This window comes from Corylus avellana, chromosome ca2 (assembly GCF_901000735.1).
Source record: "Corylus avellana chromosome ca2, CavTom2PMs-1.0".
NCBI lineage: Eukaryota > Viridiplantae > Streptophyta > Magnoliopsida > Fagales > Betulaceae > Corylus > Corylus avellana.
The window spans coordinates 2,513,690-2,526,112 of record NC_081542.1 but is presented as its reverse complement, the minus strand read 5'-3'; the positions used below and the strand labels follow the sequence as shown (position 1 = coordinate 2,526,112).

The 12,423-nt window shown below is 35.8% G+C and overlaps 1 protein-coding gene across 5 annotated transcripts; it reads left to right on the top strand.

Moving 5' to 3' along the window:
* The first annotated feature begins 56 nt into the window (after positions 1–56).
* On the top strand, positions 57–11,093 carry LOC132170860 (GPI ethanolamine phosphate transferase 2). Of its 5 annotated transcripts, none has more exons than XM_059581989.1 (17): positions 57–208; positions 395–488; positions 1,208–1,249; positions 1,471–1,548; positions 1,631–1,715; positions 1,815–1,921; positions 2,592–2,672; positions 4,741–4,793; positions 4,877–4,979; positions 5,537–5,680; positions 5,835–5,931; positions 7,407–7,632; positions 7,730–7,823; positions 8,457–9,470; positions 9,957–10,049; positions 10,193–10,476; positions 10,687–11,093. In XM_059581989.1, the coding sequence occupies exons 1-17, from the start codon at positions 81–83 to the stop codon at positions 10,820–10,822; spliced, it is 2,859 nt and encodes a 952-aa protein (XP_059437972.1). In that variant the 5' UTR covers positions 57–80; the 3' UTR covers positions 10,823–11,093. The 5 variants fall into 5 exon arrangements, with proteins under 5 accessions (XP_059437972.1, XP_059437971.1, XP_059437974.1 ...); XM_059581988.1 differs by having other exon boundaries at positions 1,381–1,548; XM_059581991.1 differs by lacking the exon at positions 57–208 and having other exon boundaries at positions 444–488; positions 1,403–1,548.
* Positions 11,094–12,423: the final 1,330 nt, after the last annotated feature.

The following is a 12,423-nucleotide window of genomic DNA, read 5'->3' as shown; positions in this document are numbered from 1 at the left end:
CGGTTGTTTTCTGAGTTCATAAAGTCTCATCAAACGTACTCTTTTTCGTTCTCGTTCCCATTTTCAAATTTGATTCGAAAATGTCTTCTTCGTTAACGTGCACTAAGCTAACGCTATTCACCATAGCTGGAGTTATAATCCAAACCATTGGCCTCTCGCTTTTCGTTTATGGATTCTTTCCCGTCAAACCAGCCCTCTCCGGCTTCAGGTACCCCTTGGTTCCCGATAAACTCTAAGAAAAGAAAAAGAAACGAAAATTGCATTCCAAATTTGAAGACAAGACTCAAAAACAATTGGATAGTTTTTTTTTCTTTTTCTTTTTCGTTTTTTCTTTCTGTGTTTGAGACTTTGTAAGTTTGTCAATGAAGAGCTTTCTCTTTTCTGGTAATGTCAGCGGTCCCGAGAGTTTCCTTGCGCCGACGTGTAACTCCGTGCACAACCAGAGCGAGAGAGATCTGCCTCCGGACCAGCTCAAAGCGCTATATGAGGTACTTCCTTCATATTTAATCTTGATTTTAATTGCAATTTTTTTTTTTTTTAAGTACAACTATCGAAAATTTAAGAGGCATAATTGATTTGTGCTTTATGTGATTTGGTATTTAGTTCTGAATCTGTTAACATATGCATCAACTAGCTGTGGATTTGTAATTGGTGGCATTTGTTTTCAATTCCAAGGCTGTAATTCGTTGCATTAAACAGAGCTCAACAGTAGTTGATTATTTTAGTTAATGGAGGATTGGAATGATTGATATTAAATAATTCATCACGAGCATATTTTTTTATCGTGAAGTTTTTTGACTAACTGGGATAGTAGTAGTAGAAGTTTCTGGCTGGAAATGGTAGTAAAAACACATTAAGAGAGTTATATAACTATTTGAAATCATTTTCTATAAGCTCTGAATACATCAAAAGAGTACGCTCATTCCTTTCGACGTGGTTGATGTCTTAGTGCTGTATTAGTTCAGTGGTGGGGGTGTCAACTCTCATGCTTGTTGATGATCTCTTAGTATTCTGTTTTCAAATGTCATGGTTCTTATGAAAGTTTTCCACAAAAACAGATGATTTCTTCCGTAAAACTTTTGTTTATTTTTTCTTGTAATTCCTGTGACACAATATTATGGAAAAATATGAGTCAATTCGGGATGTTCGTTAATTATTTTTTCAAAATTTGTCACTAATTGGAAATTGGCCGCTTGTCTTAATGTAGGAACTGTCAGGAATCCCTTCATTTGACCGGCTAGTTTTAATGGTATGTAAAGTTTCTTCTGTGAACCATATCTGTTGAAATGAATGCCTTAGAAATAAAAAAAAATGTTGGGAGTTGATAATGCTGTATAATGGATCAGAATCAGTTTTTCATTTACAAGCATGCCAGTTTAGGTTATTGATGGTCTTCCAGCAGAATTTGTGCTCGGGAAGGACCATCAGCCTCCATCCAAGGCTTTGATGGAAGCTATGCCGTATATTCAGTCATTGTTAGCAAATGGAGCGGCAATTGGGTACCATGCTAAGGCTGCGCCTCCAACTGTTACAATGCCTCGTTTGAAGGTGGGTGTAATTGCAATCTTTTAAATATGCATAACCTGTAGAAGTCTATTCTAATCCTCACTATTTTGGTATATAATGGCAGGCTATTGTTTCTGGTGCAATTGGGGGATTCTTGGATGTGGCTTTCAATTTTAACACACAGGCTCTATTAGATGACAATCTTCTTGGTTAGTTGATGCAATCATATTAGAATAGTTGGCGCACCAATATAGTTTTATGAGTCCTTCTAGGAATGCAATTAACTTGTTCACTCCACTGCTATGTAGGCCAGTTTTTAAAGTTTGGTTGGAAGATGGTAATGCTTGGTGATGAAACATGGCTCAAGTTGTTTCCTGGATTATTTATAAGGCATGATGGAGTTAGTAGTTTCTTCGTAAGTCTTTTGCATTAGTAGCTTGTTGAATACATAAGTTTTGTCCTAATCACCTTGGTGCTTCTCTATGTGTGTGTGTGCATGTGCGCATGCGCCGACCACATGCATGTGTGTTTTTTAAATACCTTTTTAGGTATTCGTAAGTATATTTTGTGGGTTGCACCCAATGAAATTACCTTTTTTCTTCTAAGTTCTTCATGTTAATACTGTTAGCATTGTGATTGAAGCGAAAATCACTAGTTCGAATTTCTCCTTATCCCTTTTGGGACCATTTACTCAAAAAAAAAAGGGCATTGTGATTGACAATATTTGTATATTTTTTCCTCACCATAATGTTTATTTCCAGTTTTGAAAAAATATGTATCTCATACCTAAACAAAATGGAAAAACTTCCTGCATTACTCACATAAATAAGATTGGCTATGTTGGCAATTATTTTTACCATGATATCTAGTTAGGCCAGTATTCTTCCATGGAGGAACTGGTCTGGTTGGAAACTTCGTTCGATGGTTAATACGAGTCATTTTGTTGTTGTTGTTTGCCATATGAACTGTTTTAATGCTTCGTAAAGTTAGGGATAAGAGTTTGCATCTTTCATCTGGGGTTGCTTAGATATGAAAGCTATATTATAAGGCAATTGAAATGATAGACACGTTGTTTCTTGCTACAGGTAAAGGATACTGTACAAGTAGATCAAAATGTTTCTCGACATTTGGTGGATGAGCTAAGCAGAGATGATTGGGATCTTCTGGTTAGTCTTTGTCACTAATCAATAAGTAATAAATTGTTCTTATCTAGCCTGATAATATCTTCTTAGTACTTTAACTGGCGATAATCATTATGATGTATTTAAATTAGCATGTTTGCTGGCTACTGCTTTTGTCGATGAAGGATATTGTTGTTGATTCTTATGAGATGTACTTTTTTGCTGTAGTAACAGAGTTATCAGCTAGAAATATTATCTGTTTTATTTCTGTGAGTTCAGGACTTAAACATCTTGTTCTATGTGTGCTTGTTATCAAGCATTTTAGGTATATTCTTGGTGTATTACAGCCTCTCCATGCTGCTATCTTGAGAATGTATAAGTTCTTTTATAATTTGCTCCATATTCTATTATGGGAGTACGAGAATATCTCTTTTAAGCTAAACCTCAGAAATATGATAATTATCACTTTTAAGGATAAAACAAAGAATTCAATAACAAACTAGAAGCCAATGACAAGATTATAGTTTTTCTGTTTGGTGTTGACTCATTTTGTAGGAAGGAATGTAACATCTGAAGTAAGATGCAGCCTTCGTTGGGAAAAATGATTAAAGGACTTGTTAGCCAACCTATGTAGTTCAGATAAGGCTTTTGTTGAGTTTGTTAGTGAGCCTTACTATTTACTTTGCTGATTCATTATGATCCAAAAGCTTTAGTGATGCGGGACATTCAACAGAAATCTAGACTAGACGAGAAAAGAGAAGAGAAAGAGGGGAAGAGGAGGAAGAAGACGAGGAAAAACAGACAGTCATGATTTTATTCATCAAAAGCTAATCACTACAGTACAAAATTATGTTTACATAGACTAGGGATTAAACCTTAACCCTAACCCTAGTGATATTTGGGCTGACAGCCCACTCAAATAACATAAAGCCCATAAGTTACATAACCAACCTGAAAAATAAATAACAAAACAAATAAAATGTGAAATAACAAAAGAATAACAAAAGTGTCCATAATATCATCTCTAGCTCTCAATCACCCAACCACAAAGTCATGGGTTGGGCCATCCTCTAACGTCGGCATCCATACACGTGTGATCAATGGCTTCTGTCTGGTGTCCCCATCAATTCTCTCGTGGTGGGAAAAACTCGACTCTGTCGAGTGTGACTCCTTGCGGCTCTGGTAGTACTCCAACAGGCTGGGATCAAGCTGCTGCAATGCATCCTTGGTGATCCATGTGCAATCTAAATGTGATCTTCCTTCTCAACGAACTAGGAAACGCTGAACTTTGCCATCCATGGTAAAGACAATTTTCTCATCTAGAATAGCATCAATATGTTCTTTATGTGCTGGTGGAAGGGGTAGTTGGACGGGATCAAGTATAGGGTTGGTGGCAGGTCAGGTAAAGGGTCCTTAAAAAGATCATCTGGAAGAAGTGGCTGGCCCTTATAAGTAAGTAGATCCTCTACATTAAATGTGGAGCTAATACGATGGTCAAGTGGGATGTCAATGACATATGCATTGGATTCGACCCTCTACAGCACTTTGAAAGGCTCGGCACTACGAGCTTGCAATTTTCGAATGGATCCAGGTAGGAACTGTTCAGGTCTAATCCAGACCATGATGTAATCTTTGGTGCTAAGTGCAATGTGACGCCTATGTAAAGCACCTTGAAGTTTGTGTTGAGAATTACTTGCTAGAATTTGCCTACTGAACTCATTATGCAAGTCATGAACATGGTGTGTAAATGCGTAAGCTAACTCTAGCATTTGGAGACCTCGGGAGCAGGTCTATGCCTATGGACCTATTGATGGAGATATTGTAAGCAAATTGGGTTGTGGGAGAATCAAATCCTAGTTCCTGCGATTGACCACTTTAGTTTGTCCAACAGTGGATTTTGATCCAATGATAATTTTAAAAGCCATGTCAAGGAGTGTGAGAGTGGAAGTGTGTGTAGCATTATTCTTATTTTAGTGTACCGTATTCAAATTAATGCTTGTATTACGTAATAATTCATAAAGATTATATAAAATTGACATTTTGGGTGATGAATTCAATTTCCACTTAGAATAGTACTTCATTCTCTTTCTTTTAACTGAAGCTATTGTTTCAGATTCTACATTATCTAGGCTTGGATCATGTTGGACATATTGGTGGGCGTAATAGGTATTGCACTATAAATCCTTTCCTAATGATTTTATGCTATCATTTTTGAGTCTTCACTTTGGATGTTTGTTCAACTATTTCAGCATCTTGATGGCCCCAAAACTTTTGGAGATGGATGAAGTGGTGAAGATGATTCATACAAGTATTATCATGAATCAAGAGAATGGCCAAGGAGAGACACTTTTGGTTAGTGATACCTCCTTTTTACCCTTATTTAGTTTTAATGTATAATTGATATATGTTTGGCCCACTTTCTAGGACCTTAAGCTTCCTGAAGGTGATCTCGTCTTTTGGGGGGCAAAAAGAGTGACCCTTTAGCATACTGAAGGTCAAATGATGAATTAAAGGGCAAAAAGCCAACTGTCCATACTTTTTTCCTTTTAATCTGGGAACTATCTGATATTAGTTTGTTTTTATCTCTTTATATTTAAGCATACTCTTCATATAAAGCAGCTATTCTTGTTTTCATGCGGAAGTCTGTATGTTCTTTCTATTGTTAAGCAGTATGTCAAAACATAATATGCCTACTGGTTGAGATTGTCAATGTGTTGGTGCCATTGCCAGTTTTTGGCTATCTTCATCTTCATTTTGTGTAGATCTCTGCTGCAATATCCTTGTGTTTGTAGTTTATTTTTTTAACAGTTTACATGGTCATAACTTCTGTTTTGCTGTTCTAGCTATAATGTCGATTCAAGGAATTGAATTTTCTTGGATATCTGCCTCTTTATGAATTTTTCATGTAGGTGATAGTAAGTGACCATGGCATGACAGAAAATGGTAATCATGGGGGTTCGTCATATGAAGAAACTGACTCCTTAGCTCTTTTTGTTGGCCTGAGAAATCACATCTCTGATTATGCATCCTACAATCTCAACACTGTTTCTCAGGTAGCTCATACTTTATGCTTCCTTCAAATTGTTTTCTTTGTTTATTTTGATGGAGCAGATGTTCAATGACTTGCATTTCAAACTGTTTAACTGATAATTGCATTTCAAGGTTGTAATATCTCAAAATGACTTGCATCTGATTCTTGTGATCCAGGTTGACATCGCACCAACATTAGCTCTTCTATTTGGTGTGCCAATTCCTAAAAACAATGTTGGTGTTCTTATCTCAGGCACTTTCGAGTCATTTACAGGTTCTCTCTCTCTCTCTCTCTCTCTCTGTTGCAGAAAGAAAAAATATTTTAAAAAAGAATATGAAGAAAGAAAGAGATCTGGATGAAATGAAAATGAAAAGAAAAAGCTCCTTAGATTATGGAGATATTCATTACTCATTATCCTCGTGGAAGTTAGACCTTAAGCTTTAATCCAGAAATACAGTTTAAACTAACCCTTTGTTTCCTATACACACTGGATTAGATTTATATGTTAGTCCTATCTATTTTATGCACAATCAATCATCTCATTGTCTGTTATATGGTTTTTCATAGGGATGGATGAAGAGCGGAGATGCTTATAGAGAGTTAGCTATATATGACAGCTATAAGGAACAAGAGTGACAAGACAGGAAATTAATCAAATGATAGAATAAGAGATGCTCTCATGTTATTAAAATATGTAGAAGTTGTGGCGAAACTGTTATCTCCTACACCTGGATGACTTAATACAGAAGTTTTGTTATAAACAAAGGATGCCATTCGCTAATAATTTAAATGGGAGCGCCCAGAACTGGAACAACCATGTCCATACTATTTGTTGCCTTGCAACTTTTTGTATGTAAGATAACCCTTTTCATGTTACACTATCTTGGAAGCATTTATAATTGGTTCTACGACATTTCTACAACATCAAGTGTGGGTACAATGATTTTGGCAGTGTGTAGCCGTTTGACTAGGACCACTAGGTTGGTCTCAATCACATATGCTAGTTTTAATTATTTTTTTTGTTATGTTTGAGTTAAGTACAAAAGAATTGAAGTTGTTTGTATTGACTTGAAACTTCATTCGGAAGCTGGACTTCAACTCTTTGAGTATCTATCACATTTTGTGTTAAAGATCTTCATATTGGGAGGAATCATACATAAGATGGATAATATAGAAGTGTTAATTATTAATGGGAATGGATCATTGTCTAAAAGTTTGTATGAACATATAAATTTTTCTTGGAGACTGTTGACGACTCACTGTATTTAGGAGCTTGGCTTGACGATTTTTATGCTTCGTGTGATTTCTTGAGCGTTCTTCTAAAACGAGATTATCATTGGTGTCTTTAGTAAATCGACTTCCACGCCAATTGCTTCTCAATTAGTTTGGTCATTTAATTGAATCAAATGTGGATGAATTTTCTAGAGTTCCTTTTTAAATGATCATTTTCTCAGTTCCTGTATTATACATCTGAAAAATCTAGTTGCCTATATATATATATATATATATGCATGTATTATGCTGAAATGAGGAATAGACTGCTAATAGTTTTTTCAGTGTCAAATCTTGTAGTAGATTAATCAAATTAAATGCTAGAATGCAGAAAATTTTCACCTCTTACGTGTGTGTGTGTGTGTATATGTGTGAACTTGTGGACCCTAATGTAATTGGGAATAAGGATTAGTTGAGTTGAGTATATAATGTATCAATGTGATTTGATGCTGTTTCCCTTTTCTTGATGGATACAGATGACCAACAGCTGAAAGCATTGGAGTTGAATTCCTGGCAGCTACTCAGATTACTGCAAGCACAATTACCTGGTCTGTCATGTGAAAATTCCCCGTGTGACAGCTTCAGTCATGATCAAGGGTCCAGAAAAAGTAAGTGCAATGGGAGTATGGAGATCATGGTTTGTTGCTTATATAGGAATGCAGTAGTTCTTCACAATTCCTGGAAGTCTAAGGATGTCTCTAGGTGGGTACATGATGTTTTATATCATAGTAATCATGAAAACAAAATTCATTGGAAATACTGCTGATGCCTAGTTCTTCTTCCTTTGTAAATTATGTAGGTCTTACAGTAGGGAAGACTACAGCAGCATAGTTGCAGCATATTATGAGTTTCTGAAAACTGCAAGTGAGTGGTTATCACGCAGAGTCACTGATGTATGTCTATTCCTTTCTAAGAATTTCTGAGTTGATTGAAAGTCTTTTCTGATGTGAAAAAAAAAAAAAAAAAAGAAAAAAAAAAAAAAGAAAAGGTAACTTCAGTTTAGACCCCTGAATTACCACACAATTTGAAAAGCCCCTCCAAACTTTAAAACCTCTCAATTTGGACCCTTGAACTTTCAATTGCAGTCAATTTGAACCCCTCCGTCATATTTAGCCGTTAACTTCCCTGATTTACCCCTAAAAAGACCAAAATATCCCTGATTTTTTTTTTAAAACTTTATTTATTTATTTATTTTATTTGGAATTAAGGGTAAATTTGGAATTTTATAAAAAATTCAGGGGTATAAACGTTATTGTCTCACTTTTAACGTTTAAAATTTGATGGAGTGATTCAAATTGATTGCAATTGAAAGTTATGTCCAAATTGAGAGGTTTTGAAGTTGGAGGTTCTCAAATCGCGTGGTAATTCAGTGGTCTAAAGTAAAGTTACCCAAAAAAAGAAAAAAAAAAAAATCGTGGTTATTTTTGTTGTTAGCATCAGCAAATTGTCAATTATTTCATCCTGTTGATCTTCTCTCTCATTTTATTCATTTTATTGACAATTTTTGTTATTTTGTTGTTTTGCAGAAACCTGTTAACCTACTTGCTTTTGGAGTTGCAGCAATGCTGCTCTCGTGTCTGATATTGTTGTGCCTCATATTTCATATCTGCAAAGAATTTTACTGTAGAGAGACGCAACATTTTGACTCAATCTCTGGCATGTACACTTGGAATTTAGCCGAGACTTTTATTTTAGGTGTTATGTTGATCCTTGTTATAAGTATGGGTTCAAGTTCCATGGTAGAGGAAGAGCAATATATTTGGCATTTTGTGACTTCCACATTGGATCTGTTGTTACTCCGTAAAACAATGCAGTCTCTCCCTGCCGAGAAATCACGAAGTTCATTTAGATTGTATAATGGAACTAAGAAAATTGGTTTTCAAATGTGTTCCATCTTTGTGCTTGTTATTTCTGGAAGAACTTTGAGAGGCTGGCATCAAGGAGGCGTGAATTGGACTTATCTTCCTGACATTTCTAAGTGGCTTGAGCAGGCTGGGAGCAATTATATAAAATTAATTCAGCTAATCTCTGGCCTCCTGATGATCAGCTTGTGCTTGTTTTCTCTATCTTTATTAGGGTTAAGGAGAAAACTTGTTATGGTGGTTGGGTTTAGCTTTTTGGTGTCTGGCCTGTTGCTTTTGCAACATATCATGTTATATCAGGAAAATGCATTTGTCTCATCAAGTTGTAGCGCTACCTTGTGGGTACAAATCATCTTTGCAGTTCTGGGCATTGCCACAATTGGGACTTTCATGGCCTTGCCTTGGCTTATGCCTATATGTGTATCTAGGACGTACTCAGGTCATGATAGCCACATGTCAACTTCTGTTCCTATTGAAATACAAAAAAAGTATCCACTACTGGAATTGAAAGATTCTTTATTTGTGACTGGATGGGCATACATGTTCTGTTGGTGTCTTCTGCAGCTACTGCTCCAACAACCAATCAATTCAGCGCCTATATTATTGCTTCTTGTGCAAATCTTTGCAATCATGATTTACTCTTCTTATTGGGGTCTACATCATAAGCAATGGGTTGAGGTAAGTTACAGTATTGTTTTGTTTTAAATGTTGGTATCCTCTCTTGTATAAGTTGAAAGCAAGTTTAGCATTCACGCTGATAGATTAATGCTGTTTTGTAATGGGTTGAGGTCAGTTACAGTGTTTTACAGTGCAATACAATACTGGGATTTTTTTTAATGTATTTTGCAGTGTTGTTTTGTAATGAGTATGCCATTTTAAAATAGAGTAATGCTAGAACTACCCATAATGCTGATGTGGCACTTCCAGCCAACCATTAAATCAATCTTTGTAAAAAAAAAAATTGAAAAATTCAAGAGTTGATTGGGACTGCCATGTCAGCATTGTGAAATAATTTTTTGATAAAAAATGTGGTTTCCAGCATTACTCTCCAAAATATATTTTACAGTATCATAAGCAATGGGTTGAGGTCAGTTGCAATATTGTTTTGTATACTAAATACATTTCAGGAACTAATGCTGGGAAATTCTTGTTTTCTTCTCCTAGATTGCTGCATTGTACTATTTGGGAATGGCAGGCCATTTTGCTTTAGGGAACAGCAATACGTTGGCTACAATTGATGTTGCTGGAGCCTTCATTGTACATCTCTTCCTCTATAGTGTAGCTTGCAAAAAAAAAAAAAAAAAAAAGAGAGTACCTTTGAATACACAAACATTTGCTGTCTGCACTGTAAGAAGCCATGGGTTTTCTAATTTTCCCAAAATTGTTTTACCTATTGCCAGGGCATGTCAAGTTACTCGACACTACTTTCTGGCATTCTGATGTTCATCATCACCTATGCATCCCCCATCTTATTTCTTCTTAGCATGGTTATGTACATCTCAGTGAAGGACACAAGCTATCTCGTAATTCCTCAGAATGCTGATTCTGGACATCTTCTCAAGATTATGCTCGCATTTCCCTGTCTAGTTCCACTGGGCGTGAATTCCATTCTCCTGACTGCATACACAGTTGTATTGCTGTTGATGAGGAATCATCTATTTGTTTGGAGTGTCTTTTCCCCAAAGTAAGTCTTCCTACCCGACATGAGTTGACCATCAATGAATTATTGGAATATGCATATGAGAATTTGCATTTAGCACCATGGGCCAAGGTTTGATATCAATAGGTGATCCTAACTGAAATTCAACCTATTCTTTGTGGCCTTTGGAGATTTTTTTCCCTCTAAATTTATCTATTTTTGTTGATGAAACTTATTGTGTGCATTTTCCTCCAGGTACCTGTATGTCTGTGCGACAACTGTGTGCGTCTATATAGGTGTATCTTCTGTGGCTGGAACCATGATTTATTCATTTTTGGTGTTGGCCCTCCGGAAAAGGATGCAGGGCTCATCTGGTATTGACCCAAGGTAGAATTTGGCCACCAAGAAACCCAATTTTGATTCTTAAAAACCTATTCACGCATTTTTTTTCTTCTTCTTCTTTGTTTTGATTCAGAAATCTGTCATAAACAGCGAAGCAAGTGGGAAATAGATTACAAGGTTTTTTTCTAATAATTTTTGGGCACCGCAGAATAGTTAGTCTTAAAGACCCCTAGAATAGATAGAAATAGCCATTTCTTTGTTTGATTGCAAACTATTCTTGAGAATAGCCATTCCCCCATTAGAATGACTATTTACCTACAAAGAAGAATAGCTAAAATCCATTATTTTTTATTTTTTCTTCGAACCCAATATTTTAAAAAATAAAATAAAATAGTTCTTAACATTTTATCGAAGAAATGACTTTATCTAAGCTGGGCATAGGAGAGAATGATTCAAAGGTGGGACCTACAAATGTACTTCATCTAAACAATAGCTAACTAGACGAGGACTGTGGTGCTTAAGAACACATTCTTCTCCAGTTCCTTAGCCGATGTGGGAGACAATGCCCTTTTTTTTGTCCTACGCAATGCAAGGGAATTGGGGAGAAAAAGGCTTTATCTGCGCTGAATAGGAGAGAGAATGGTGCTAAGTGATAGACCCAACAATTATTGTGATTCTTTTTGCATGCGAAGGGAAGCTTTATTGATTTACAACACCAGGTTGAAGGATAGAGGATAGGGAACACTAAAAGAGTCCTTCAATTTGGGTTGTTGGTCAAAGTCTACTCTTTTGATCCACTAACGACTCGTCACCCAAGGGACTAAGAAAAGATAAGAGATTCTAGATAATTTTGTTATTCGAATGAGTAGTAATTTGAATAACAAATATGAAAAGAAAAAAAATTTATAGGATTTATATGTGTGAGTGAGTTTTGAATAGCTCATTCCCTGTTGCCATAAAAAAGTTTTTTCACATTAAATTATGGATGAGCTTTTTTTGACAAAAGATGATAGTCTGATGAATTTAAATATTACAGTGATAGTTGGAGGGGCGAAAGTATATATTTTTCATAAACTATTCTACTAAAAAGTATATTAGGATTTCAAAATTTCAACATACATATTTGAATTTTGTTATATAGAAATTGCTCAAACAAGAGTTTTGGCTTTCCTTTTCCTTTCGAATAAAACTTTGATTTTCCAAATCCTTTTTCCCAGAGAATTACCAGATACCTTTTTTTCTATCTACGCGTGAAGAGTGAGCACCAAAGGCTTCATCATGATTGATGACTACCAGGTTAATTTGGTCTGACTAGAAATGGTAAAACAAAAGGGATCAAACGAGTGGACTTGACAATCTTAGCCGACCAGCTTTTGACGGGCTTGGATTTTTATTTTGGACACTTGTTGCCGGAGTACTGGTTGAACGTCAACCCACCCACTTTCCTCTTATCTTATGGTTGAATATGTGATTGCACTGACGACTGATGATTTTAAAAAGACGAAAAAATAATAATAAATCAATAAACAGAAAATGTGATTTAACTGTGGTTGATGATGAATTGGTTAAGCCGACACCCACATGTGTAAGAACACGCCCCAACAATAAAAGATGGATGATAATTGGTCGATTAGAAAGTTCTTTTTCCAC